The sequence below is a fragment of the Panulirus ornatus genome, chromosome 42 (genome assembly GCF_036320965.1).
Source record: "Panulirus ornatus isolate Po-2019 chromosome 42, ASM3632096v1, whole genome shotgun sequence".
NCBI classification, from domain to species: Eukaryota; Metazoa; Arthropoda; class Malacostraca; order Decapoda; family Palinuridae; genus Panulirus; species Panulirus ornatus.
The window spans coordinates 12,469,362-12,482,599 of NC_092265.1; the positions used below are offsets into that span (position 1 = coordinate 12,469,362).

The 13,238-nt window shown below is 37.7% G+C and overlaps 1 protein-coding gene across 4 annotated transcripts in view; it reads right to left on the reverse strand.

Annotated features, from left to right (window-relative positions):
* Atg7 (Autophagy-related 7) overlaps nucleotides 1-13,238 on the reverse strand; it is an 87,891-nt gene that overhangs the window by 25,622 nt on the left and 49,031 nt on the right. For all 4 annotated transcript variants that reach the window (XM_071686524.1, XM_071686527.1, XM_071686526.1 and 1 more), the window contains exons 5-9: nucleotides 11,673-11,789; nucleotides 8,225-8,362; nucleotides 7,107-7,207; nucleotides 4,686-4,907; nucleotides 4,242-4,386 (exon numbers count right to left, since the gene is read on the reverse strand). In XM_071686524.1, the coding sequence (XP_071542625.1) occupies nucleotides 4,242-4,386; nucleotides 4,686-4,907; nucleotides 7,107-7,207; nucleotides 8,225-8,362; nucleotides 11,673-11,789 (723 nt within the window). The remainder of the gene's footprint in view (nucleotides 1-4,241; nucleotides 4,387-4,685; nucleotides 4,908-7,106; nucleotides 7,208-8,224; nucleotides 8,363-11,672; nucleotides 11,790-13,238) is intronic.

The window sequence follows — 13,238 nt, forward strand, 5'->3', positions numbered from 1 at the left end:
GGGATGATCATATAACAATAAAGAGGTGTATTTTACATAATGAAGGACTCAGAGCTGGGGCTTGATAAAATCAGATCATCCTCAGACACAATAGTATCATTTCTTCTGAGTATGACTCTCTGCCTACCCTGTATAATAAATCGTAAACCTTCCTTCAACAGTGGCACAATAATAGCACACCCATAAGAATTGTTAGTGCATTTTCTAATATCAATTACAATATCTACACACATACATATCTGATAAAATCTAAGATTTGTGGCGTACATTCTCAAAAATTTACGTTTGCACTCAGGTAAATTTTGAAGGAAATCTGTCTTTTAAACTTTCAACTAATATTTTTTTGAAACAATACAATTTTCTCAAGATTACTGTTTCATTCTTAAAGAAGCAATGCTTATCATTAGAAAGTTCCTTAAGCCAAGAATTCCACAAAAATATCCCATTCCACAACTACCCCTTTGTATGGAAGAATTCAATTGAATCTGTTTACATCTTGTTAAGCATTCCATGTTCCCTCTCTAAAATATAATTATGCTACTACATTGGTTACTCCATGCTGAACCCTCTATTCCCTTATGTATTTCACAACAACTATGACCTGGCACTTTATAAAAGACAGGTTTTCACCTCCTCCAAATTCCATTGATATCTTTCCTGTCGTCTTTCCCCTTTCATTAACCTCCATGCTTCAATGAAGGCACAGCTTTGATGTGGATTTTTGTCAATGACTGGAGCCTAAATAAAAATAAATATATTTATTTATTCATTATTTTGCTTTGTCGCTGTTTTCCGCGTTGGCGAGGTAGCGCAAGGAAACAGACGAAAGAATGGCCCAACCCACCCTCATACACACGTATATACATACACGTCCACACACGCAGATATACATAACTATACATCTCAATGTATACATATATATACACACACACAGACATGTACACACATGTACATAATTCATACTGTCTGCCTTTATTCATTCCCATCGCCACCTCGCCATGCATGAAATAACAACCCCCTCCCCCTCATGTGTGCGAAGTAGTGCTAGGAAAAGACAACAAAGGCCACATTTGTTCACACTGAGTCTCTGGCTGTCATGTAATAATGCACCGAAACCACAGTTCCCTTTCCACATCCAGGCCCCACAGAACTTTCCATGGTTTACCCCAGACGCTTCACATGCCCTGGTTCAATCCATTGACAGCACGTCGACCCCGGTATACCACATCGTCCCAATTCATCTGTTCCTTGCACGCCTTTCACCCTCCTGCATGTTCAGGCCCCGATCACTCAAAATCTTTTTCACTCCATCTTTCCACCTCCAATTTGGTCTCCCACTTCTCCTCGTTCTCACCAACTCTGACACATATATCCTCTTGGCCAATCTTTCCTCACTCATTCTCTCCATGTGACCAAACCATTTCAAAACACCCTCTTCTGCTCTCTCAACCACACTCTTTTTATTACCACACATCTCTCTTACCCTATTATTACTTACTCAATCAAACCACCTCACACCACATATTGCCCTCAAACATCTCATTTCCACACCCTCCTCCGCACAACTCTATCCATAGCCCATGCCTCGCAACCATACAACATTGTTGGAACCACTATTCCTTCAAGCATACCCATTTTTGCTTTCCGAGATAATGTTCTCGACTTCCACACATTCTTCAACGCTCCCAGAATTTTTGCCCCCTCCCCCACCCTATGATTCACTTCCGCTTCCATGGTTCCATCCGCTGCCAAATCCACTCTTAGATATCTAAAACACTTCACTTCCTCCAGTTTTTCTCCATTCAAACTTACCTCCCAATTGACTTGACCCTCAACCCTACTGTACTAGCTAATAACCTTGCTCTTATTCACATTTACTCTCAACTTTCTTCCTTCACACACTTTACCATACTCAGTCACCAGCTTCTGCAGTTTCTCATATGAATCAGCTACCAGCACTGTATCATCATAAATAAATAAAATAATTATGGCGCTACAATGGTTACTCCACGCTGCCTCTCTAAAACAATATACCCATGCTCCCACACTGGTTACTCCATGCTGCTCGCTAAAACACAAGAATTATACTTCTACATTTGTTACTCTATGTTTCCTCTCAAAAACATCATAATTATGCTGTTATAGTGGTTACATAAAGCCAAATAACTGGCAGCAACCTATCTCTATTCATCTGTCATCATTAACTCCATCCCCAATTTTCATAGGGTGAATCAGGCACACATCCTCCAAAAATCACTCACACCCCCTCAACCCATGCCCAGTGTATTAAATGTGAAATATGGACATTTCCACTTACACAAGTGCTTCCAATTCTTTCCACCTTTCTCATAAGGTAGATTCAATATATGAGACCGTCTTCATTCATACCACCTCCTTATACAAAATACTTCCAGCACATCTGAATCCCATGCATCTCTTTAACATCTTTATCTGAAATATCATCAGTCCTAATCGACTTCCCCACTCCATCTATCCAACTCTTCAGAGACATAGCTCCCCTCTTAGTAACTTCTACTTGTTACTGCATATCTTCCTGACCAACTTATCTTCTAACTTCAATTCTACATGGGAATACCATCCAAAAGGACTTTCATCCAGGTGCTGTCCAAATGATCTCTTTAAACCACTTATCTTTCTCAAATGTATTCTTCATTCTATATGTCCAACTATCTATGCAAGTTACCTATTTCTACTGCTCTTATTTCTATCTATCCTGAGATAAACTTGGGTTTCCTATACATATACCACTGTTGGAAAGAATACTCCTTCATGCAAGATTCTTGCACATTCCACGCTGAAACTTTTTCCCATTCACCAAGTCTGATGTTTACATATGGACCCAAAGTTTAAACAGGACAGGACACAAAAAAATATTAGGGAAGATGGATAATTTGCACCATATACTTAAAATTAGAAAGATTAATGTAATCAAGATACAAGGGATATTTGGTGCAGAGAAATAACTGTTGAGGTACAAAAACGAGTTTCTGATGGTATACCCTGTAGACTGTATGGCAGATGACAGGCTGATCAAAAAGATGCAGACAATAGCACAGCTGAAGTACAAGGAGAAGTAAACTGCAAATGAAATGGACTGATGCAGTAAGAGAAGTGATCAGGGCCAAGGTTATTTCAGATGAAGATGTTACAGGAATGATTCAGGATAAGATGTATTTCAAAGCATTTTGTGTATGAAGGTAATATGAATAGAAAAGGTGGTCTAACTGATGAGGCAACTTAATGGGCAAAGTGAAAAATCAGAAAAGCTTTTATATGTAGGAAAGTCCATGTTTCACTTTAGCACACCAAGCAAGGGTTGAGGTTTGTGTGATTTTCAAGGACTCTATATACCTGATCCATCCCATGATGTTGGGAATGGAGGCAATGATGACAGAAACACATACAGCTAGATAGACAGAAATCAACTGATATTACTTGTCTATCACTGATACACTGTTTAGGAGTTAATTTACTGTTTAGGAGTCAATATGATCTGTTATCTCACAGGTGACTACACTTGGCATGGTATTAGCATGCTAAACTTATACTAGTGGTTAAGCATTTCGACAGCAGCATGAAGCTCTCTAAGCTGTAGTATGAGAAGTGGAACAATGTCTACAATCATGAAAGGAGGCAACTGTCAGTGCCAGTCACTATTTGCACCAACAAGCATCTGTAATGAAACTCTGGATGATTAATCTCCATGAGATTGTAAAGATGTGACATGGGATGATGCCACAGGCTGGTGGAATTAATACTGAAATCACTTTGCTTACATAATTACTGGTTTCAGACTGCAAAATAACTGTTAGGAAACTATGACCACAATTACTATCAAAATGAATTAACGAGATGAATTTTCCTATTTAGTCTGTTCTTATCCTTAGGAATACGGATAGAAAAATACCACACATGTAACTCCTGCATGTTACAGAAAAGTACTAAGACAGGCAGGAGCAAAGGGCAGGAAATCCTCCTATCCTGTATTAGTCTTTCTTAAAAGTTAGAACACAAGGATCTTTCCTCAAAGGATAAGTTGTCTGTTTCTGATGCTGTCTCATTAAGATGGGTCAGGCAAACTGGTTTTAAAATGCATATGCCAAATACAGAGTTCACTTGAATAAGACATTTTAGTACAATCTTTCTAAGAATGAGCATTAGAGTTACAAGATACAGAAATATAGTGAGACAAGAATTCCTTAAAACAAAGAAAGACACACCATCAGACAACGTGCTACAGCGCAACCAAGAGTTCCTGCACCCAGGAGGAGGCATCGAGTGTTATGGATGATGGGAAGGTCAAGCTGTGGTGCCACTCTCCACCTCATCAACTTGAGGTTTAGGTCTACAGCAGATTCAGCTAACCTATAGGTGTAAGAGAAACTTGTTACAGAGAAAATACACAAAAAGCTACAATAACAACCCTTTCACAGAGATCTAGAAAATTATATTCACCTATCCACTATTCTTTAAGCTTGCTTACTTGGGGATTATCTTATGTACAGAATATTTGGAAAACTGATGAAAAAACTACTTGAGAGTAATGTGGTACATATGGATGGATGACAACAATGGATAAAGTGCCCCTAATATAAGCCATACTATGCAGGTGACAATATCAAAAGTTCTTTTACAAATAAAGAAACAGCTGCATTAGAACTTACTTTGTAGGATCCATATTTGCAGACAAATTAACCATCCGAGGTCCCATTTTTCCACGCTCATTCCTTTCCCATCCAAGAAATGATGGCATATCAAGGGGGATGTCTGGATCAACTATCCCTCCTAAATCCACATCAACTACAAGACTGTGATTTGCATCTTGCACACCATTTCTTGTTCGAATTCGTAGACAAAGAATCTTGTAAATGGACCAGTGTTTTGACCTGATCAACAAGTAATGTTCAATCAAACACACTTATCAAAATGACTATCAAACACAGACCTCAAGTACTAGGGGCTGTTTCACATAAGTAATTTCAAAATTCACACACCAAGATAGAGGTAAGTGCAAGTAAACAAATAACAAATAAGTAGTCTTGATTCTTCTTCATTATACTGTACTAACCATGGCTACATAATCAAATAATAGTCTAAGCCATCCATCTTCAAAGTATCATAAATCCAAAAATGAGTTATTTGCAATGAAAACTTTGGTAAACAGACAACCAACCCTCAAATCTTATATGCTCTTAAAATTCCTATCTCTAGCCTTGATACTTCAATTGCATCTTTAGATTACTAAGGACTACCATTTCTTCTGCTTCTTTAGCAGAAAGGAAGAAAACAAAAACTCCAAATTACTGTTTCATTTTTACAGAAGTAGCAAATCCAAATCTTTATAATGCATCTGCTGCATGATATCACTGGATGCTCACACAAACCTTCATTTTTCTCAACAGCACATTCCCCACTAAACACTTCTGTTGCAATTTTGCTTTAACACCATTTCTCATATCTGTATTAATATGCATACACAATAGTTGATTTCTTCCTATCTGGTTTCATCTCATCCTCCTCATGCTAGATTCTACATCCAAATAACCTAACTACAGTATCTCCATTTCTCTTTCTTAGAAAATCTACACTTCCAGCAATTCATGAGATCCTGCCATTCCACTAGAGATGGTTGCACCAACTTTCTATCAGTTCCATCTTCTATAGCACAGAACAAAAGAGCGTCTGACAACTGTCTACTTTTAGAAATCAAATCTACATCTCTGCCACCACTCTTCCTTTGCTAGCTTAATCTGCTGATCAATTGTTTGGTTCTCTTCATTCTCTTAATTTCTGTGATTCAACCATATTCCAAATTCAAACCATTTTACATCCATCTGCATTTTTTCAACTTTTTCCCTTCAAGAGGCAACAAATAAGTCATTAGCACATACAATATTTCACAAAATATGTTCCTTTCATACAATCTTTACCATCACCTCTCACTTCCCCATCAGTAAAAACAATAAAGTCATGCTAAATTATACTCCTCTCAAATTTCAGTTGAAGTTATATCACTACTCCATCATGCAAATGCTATGTGTTATGTCTCAATAAAACTCATTTGCAGGTGGCAAAATTTCTTTTCCATCCTAGTCACTTAAGAATCCTAAGAAATGCATCAACTGTTATCTTTACTTATCCAAAAACTATGAATAAAATGTTAACCCTTTCTGGTGGGTTTTCAGCAAAAGGAAGTTTCTAGCAACAATAATTTCTCATTTCTTGTAACTATTACTCACACTCTACAAATACAATATAAAATAATCAAAGAAATGTTGTTTATCATTATCACAATTACCCCAGGACCATTTTCTATACAAAAAAAAAAGAGCCCTGGTATTACCAAAGACTTTTCTAAAGGCTGCACTACTTCCAGTAGCAGGAAAAAGTAGATTAGTTTGAAGTGATAATTTCTCTGATGAGACAGTACTCCCAGTGAAACACCCTAGCCAAAGGTTGTGTGGTGTAACTTTGAGCAGGTGTGGTAGTGAACAGAGTATCTTTGAGAGGGCTGAGCAGAGTGTACTGAAACAGTTTGGGCTATGGAGAGGTAGGGTGAGGAAAGACTGCCCAAGAGGGTATATGCATCAGCACAGGAGGGAAAAGGGAGGGCAGAGAGATTAAAGAATGAGATGGAAAGCTGGAGTGAAAGATAAAATATTTTGAGTTAACAGAGCTTAAGCATGAAGGAAGGCATGAGTCATGTATGGGATTGAGCAAACAGGAGCAGTGGTGAATGGAGTAACATGATATCACTAGATACATGAAGTAATCAAGGGAAGCCACAGAGAGGTCTGCGGGGTCTGGCACTGGATAGCAGGATCTGGTCTTAGTACATTATATTGAAAATTAGAGGGTGGATGAGAGCAAATGAGTAATTTCTTTGTTTGTTTCCGTTACTGCCTCACTACACTGGAACTAGCAATTAAATATGAAAAACAAATAAATCACAAGGTACTACTTTCCTTTTTAAGAATTTTGTCCTGGGGCATCCTAGTCAAAAACAATAATATCATGAGGACTCTGTTAATCTAATCCTAAATCAAATATCTCTTTCAAAAAAGTACAGGGTGGGTGAATATTACCATTTCACAGTTACCAAAGTGAGTAGGTTGCGCAATGGCCATCCAGGATTCTGTGGCAGTGTACAAGGGTCAGAGAAGGCCAGGAATATTTCTCGATCTGTCTGTAGTTAAAAAAGCAAATAACAAATTATCAACAACTTGTGAGAAAATCTAAAATATGCTTTTGGAACTTTAAGTATCTGTTGCAAATATACATTTATTTTTTCTAGATATATCTCTCTGATAACCGAAAGTGAGGATCATGATAATGAAAAAAGTGAAAAATGGATAAGACTCTTCCATAAAAATCATTAATGAAGACTGATTCCTTTATTCTCAAGTACTATTCATCTACTTTACTTCATTGATAAAATTCCAAAGGAAAAAACTTATAAATGTACTGCCTATTGATGCAGCATTTCATCATGAAAAATAAACTTGTGTGAGGCCTTTAAATGTCAAGAAATATTCCTCTCAAGACAGGTTCATGAACTGTAAGTACAGATCACTATCCTCTATACCGAGATGCTTTAATAACAAGGCTTTGCTAAAATACCCTGTTAAAAATTTTTCCTAATCTGTCCTACTTTGGAAAGCCTAACTGACCCATAATGTCTGGAAAAAGATTTGCAGGTAATAGTGATGGTAATGTGGTCAAGAAGTAAAGGAAAAACATCAGTCAGAATATGAAGATGCAATCTATAAGGCAAGTTGAAGTGAGTATTTTTAATGTTGCTACGACCAAACACATTGGTGTTAATTAATTCCATCACTATATGGCAGCATTTTATATTTCTTCATGTAATGTACTGCAATTTTTCACTGTCATCATCAATACAAATTATTGTTTTTATTTCTAAACTTATACATTTATCATTTCCATACAATCACTATTTGTGCTGTTACCAGTATCTTAATGAAGCCCTCATATACTGCTAATAGATGAGCAATGGTGATGTCTTGCATTAATCCCCTCTGCCGCCATATTGTAATTACCTCATCCAGTTCTGTGTTTGATTAGCATATGGTCTTCACAAATGCATCCTAGGCATTAATCAAGAAATCTCTGTATCATGTGTCATAAGCTTTCCATACAATTAATGAAATGACATGTGTAAAACTTTATCAAAAACACTTACCCCAGCAGCTGAAGTTCTTAACTGTGGATAATCCCTCAGTTGATGGACACCAAATTCATTGCCAGATTGAGTAATAACAAAAAAACCCTGATCCACAACAGTCCCAAGGCTTTTGCATGCTAATAAAAGTGAAGTGATCTGGAAAGTCACAGAAAGCAAATATAAATGTCTTCATGATCAATATTAACACAAGACACAAAATAAATATTCCCTAAGATTTTTTTTTTCATACAATTCACCATTTCCCGAGTTAGCAAGGTAGCATTAAGAACAGAGGACTAGGCCTTTGAGGGAATATCCTCACCTGGCCCCTTTCTCTGTTCCTTTTTTTGGAAAATAAAAAAAAAAAAACAAGAGGGGAGGATTTCCAGCCACCCGCTCCCTCCCCTTTCAGTCGCCTTCTACGACACGCAGGGAATACGTGGGAAGTACTCTTTCTCCCCTATCCCCAGGGATAAAATATTTTAAGATATAAGATATTAAAATATAAGATATTTTCATTTATATTCAAGGTGTACTTTCAAATCAAAATCAAATTAACCCAATAATACAGTCAACCATTCCTAAACTGGCCCAAAACTCAGCCATGTGCTTGTCAATAATGGTATAGGATATGATGTGCCATCAAGAAGGGTTTCAGTAATTTCAGTAATTCTGCACCACTACTTCAACTCAGTGACATCCTTCAGATCTGTTGCTAGCCAACAGTCCTACTGGGTGCAGTGAGGACTTGTTCCTCTTGAAGATGTGCACTGCAGACTGCTTTAAGGCTGCCAAGACACTTGCTTTACCTCTGGATAACCATGCCACTTTTCAACTTTTTAGGATTTCATTGTTTTGTGCCAGACTTTCTGCTTTCACTATACTGAAAAGCAGCATGACAGCATAACAGTGAATCCAGCCAGTTCTGGGTGGTCTTTTCCTGTGCAACAAACCAGTTTTGGACTGTATTTCCCATGTCATTGTCATGTGATGCCTGTGGATGTGTGGCCTTTGTGTTTCGAGAGGTGTTTTATAGTGCTTCAGGTCAGATTTTGCTCTTAGTACACATATAAATCTGTGTTACCCCGTGCAGAAGACAAGGATAGTAAGAAGCACGTGGGAGTGTATATAATAGTGAATCCCATCAGTTTTAGGCAATGTTTTGTAAAATAAGGACTTCAGCTGGTGCAAGTAAATACATTTGGCCACTGTGTTTGCTTATTCTTTAAAGTGTTTCATGCCTAACTTTTTGCTTTCTGAGCACTCACAAATCTGTTATCCTGTGTAGAAGTCATGGAAGGAAAGAAGCAAGATTCAAGGTGGACTATGAAGGCCAAATTGCCACCAACACAGGTAAAGGGCAAGTCATATCATAGAGGATGGAAGATGGGTTTGCCTCTTCCAAAACAGACAACTATCTGGTTACTTAGAAAAATTTTTGTGTTTTACTAACATATGTGTATAATACATATTTTCTTGGCTTCATTCACTAAGACTTGGAGATAAAGTATTCAAGATTTTATGCAACTTCTTACTGCTTCTAGTATCATTCCTCCTACACCATATATACATAAAGCCTTCCTCATACAAATCCTTCTGTTCCTCTACTGAAAGGCAAATAAATGATCCACACATCCTCTACCACTCCTGAAACCAAAATGTTCTTCCCCATTCCAATGCTTTGTATGCCTTCACCCTCTCAAGCACCATTCTCCCATACTACTTACCAGGTATATCGAATTAACATATATCTCTAAAGTTTGAGCAGTCACCTCTGTCCTTATTGCCTTTATAAAATGGCACTGTGCATGCATCAACCAATCCTTAAGCACCTCATCATCATCCATATATACACTGAAAATCCAAACAGGTCAGCAACAAAGTAATCCCCCAATGTTGCAAAATTCAACTTCAATAACACCCACTACAGCCACCTTACCACATTTCATGCTAAGCAAGGCTTTTACCACTTTGTCTCTCTTCACCAAAACACTTGACATGACTTTCTCACTTCACATACCTCCCAAACTCAGACATTTACCCTACATCTGCCATTCAGTCATCAAACACATTCAATATTCCTTTAAAATACTCACTCCATCTCCTTCCTCACCTATCACTACCTGTTACCATTCCCTATTCGTCCCCTTATCTGAAGTTTCCATTTGTTCTCTTGCTTTTCTCTCACTAATAACCTCCTAAAACACCTTATTTTCCTTAAAGTTTACTGATACTTGCCCACCCTAATTTTCATCTGCCTTCTTTTCCTACCCTTGCACCTTCTCTTGATCCCCTACCACTTGTATATCTTCTAATCATTTACACTCCTTCCCTATACACACTGCCCATATGCCTCTCTTTACTAGAGACTTTCATTTGTAATCCTACCACTTACTATCCTTTCCCACCTGTCTACCTCCCATGTTATGCATGTCACACACTTCTCTCACATGTGCCAGCATTGCTTCCCTTAATTCCTCCAATTCCTTAACCACTCCCTAAGCTTTGTTTACTCTCACCTTTATAATACAGTCAATTCTCATGGTACTTCTTCACCAAGTCTCTTTTCTGAGCTCGCTTACTTTCACCACCCTCTTCTCATCTATACTGTTTCCTCTTTTCTAAAAACATTTACAATTCTTAACTCTCAACTCCACCAGCTAATCATCAGACATCCCACCAGCTGCTCCTTTCACCACATTCACATTGAGAGCCTCTTATTCACACACTTATCAGCCAGTATATAATCCAATAATGCCTACTCACCCTATTTTCCTACCCACACACTACTTTAAGAAAATATCTGCATTTCTTATTACATGTACACACATAAATATATCTTTCCTTGGATTCATTCATTCAAGCTGAAAATACATCACTCAAGATGTTATTCAATACAAAAAGAAAAGGAAATGAAAGGAAGCAAATAGAAATAAATAAAGGAAATAAACATTATAGCATGTGCTCCAGCTAATAGAGAATGGTGCAAGGGAACAGATGGCAGCCTGCAATGCCCATGGTGTCAGAGTCTGGAGAAGTCAATATGCATCTTAGCCAGCGAGAGGGTTAACATTTACCTAACAAACACAGTACTGAACATAGGAGAATAAAAGGCAAAGTATGGGTGACAGTGTTGTAACTCGATGTAAAAAAGTAAAATATTCAATAAATCAGTTGTGACTTTCAAACTCTGTCATGCAGATACTTACAAACAGATACATATGTGTCAGAACATAAGAAAAGCCAAAATACAATACATCCTAAACAAACATATGAAAAATATGCTTTCACATAGGTTATGGGTTAGGACACAGAGTAAAGGTGGATAAAAATGGATGTGAAGGATAACAAGATTGATAAAGTGGAATGAAAACATAAAGACACAATAAAAATGACACAGAAAAAGACAAAAGAGGGATGAGTTGGAGGAGAAAGATGGAGAAAATATATAAATCATATAACCAACCTGTTCATCTGAGAAATGAGTTGAAAGACTTTGTGGCTGTTTCACCAAAGGGACAGTCTTTGGTAAAGTAAATGCAGGGAAAGCAAACCAATAGTAGTAGTGGTATTTCTTCAAATCCTGTAGGGGAAAGCAAACCAATAGTAGTAGTGGTATTTCTTCAAATCCTGTAATCAAAATCATATCTTAGTTGGAAATTTATCTCTAAATTTGGGTAAAACATACTCAAAAGGCAAAGGCTTGGAAATTTCCAACATAAGTGTGATATAACCTTATCTAATGCCCAAATGCTCCTCCTGCCTCAGTTAGGAAGTGCAGGAACAATTGAACTATGGATTCATTTGCACACATCCACTCTGGCTGTCATGTAAACTATACTGAAACCATAGTCTACCATCCAGAACCATTCCCCACAGACTATTCCATGGTTTACCTTGAGAGCTTCTTATGCTATTGTTCAACTCAGAGACAGTATGTTGACTTCACTCCATATAGCACATCAGTAATTCATTCTATTCCATGCACACCTCTCATCCTCCTGAATATTCTGAAACAGATACTTGAAAGCCTTATTCTTTTTTTCCTTCCAACTCCTTCTTAGGATGTACAATATCCCTACCTAATAGCAAAATCTTGTCACAAGAACCCATAGGAAGGTATTCCTCTTTCCTCCCTCCACTTATGCTATGTAGATCCTCTTCATCAGTCCCTTTTCATTTATTCTCTCCATGCAACCTAAAACATTTCATCACATGCTGATCAGTTTTCTTAAGTCAAACTGGTTATCACCACATCTCATTCTTATTCCTCACACAATCAGTCTGCCTCACATCATTTTTGTTCTCAGGCTTTTCACTTCCATCTCCTCCACCCATTTCCTTCCTTTTTGACACAAGTACCAAGACTCAAAATCAGGCAACATTGCTGGGACTAGTAAATCTCCAAGCATACCCACCTTTGCTCAGACAAACAATGACCTCTCCTTCCACACACTCCTCAATGCACCTCAGCCCCCTTCCCCCACCTTATGACTCACTTCAGTTCACATAGTTCCATTCATTAACATGTTCACTTTCAGGTACCTAAGTTTCTCTACTTCCTCAAAGTCTTCCTATTTCAAACTAACACTTAAACCATCCTGTCTCATCTGCCTGCTGTACATCATTACCTTTTGTTTGCACTTAATCTCAATTTTCTCCTTCCACACACTCTTCCAAGCTCTGTCACTGCTAGCTTTTACTTTCATACTGCAGTCTGCCACCAGAGGTGTGTCATCTACAAACAGCCACTGAATCACCTCCCAAGCCTCCCTTAATAACTTTACTCAGCTACGCAGTTTTACTTTAAAATGTGATGTCAAACTATCTATTTTAAAATGCTGATCACTCTTAAACAGTTATACAATAGAAAGCCAATAAAGTATTCTTAAGCTCTCCCCATAACCTGGGGTCATTTGTGGTTTATGATGAATTAAGCCAGATAGAGTGGAGAACAAGATACGAGAAGTACAAGTGGCGAGTGTTTTGTGCTAGCCCTACATAATGCAAAACCTCATCATAGGTACTTAAA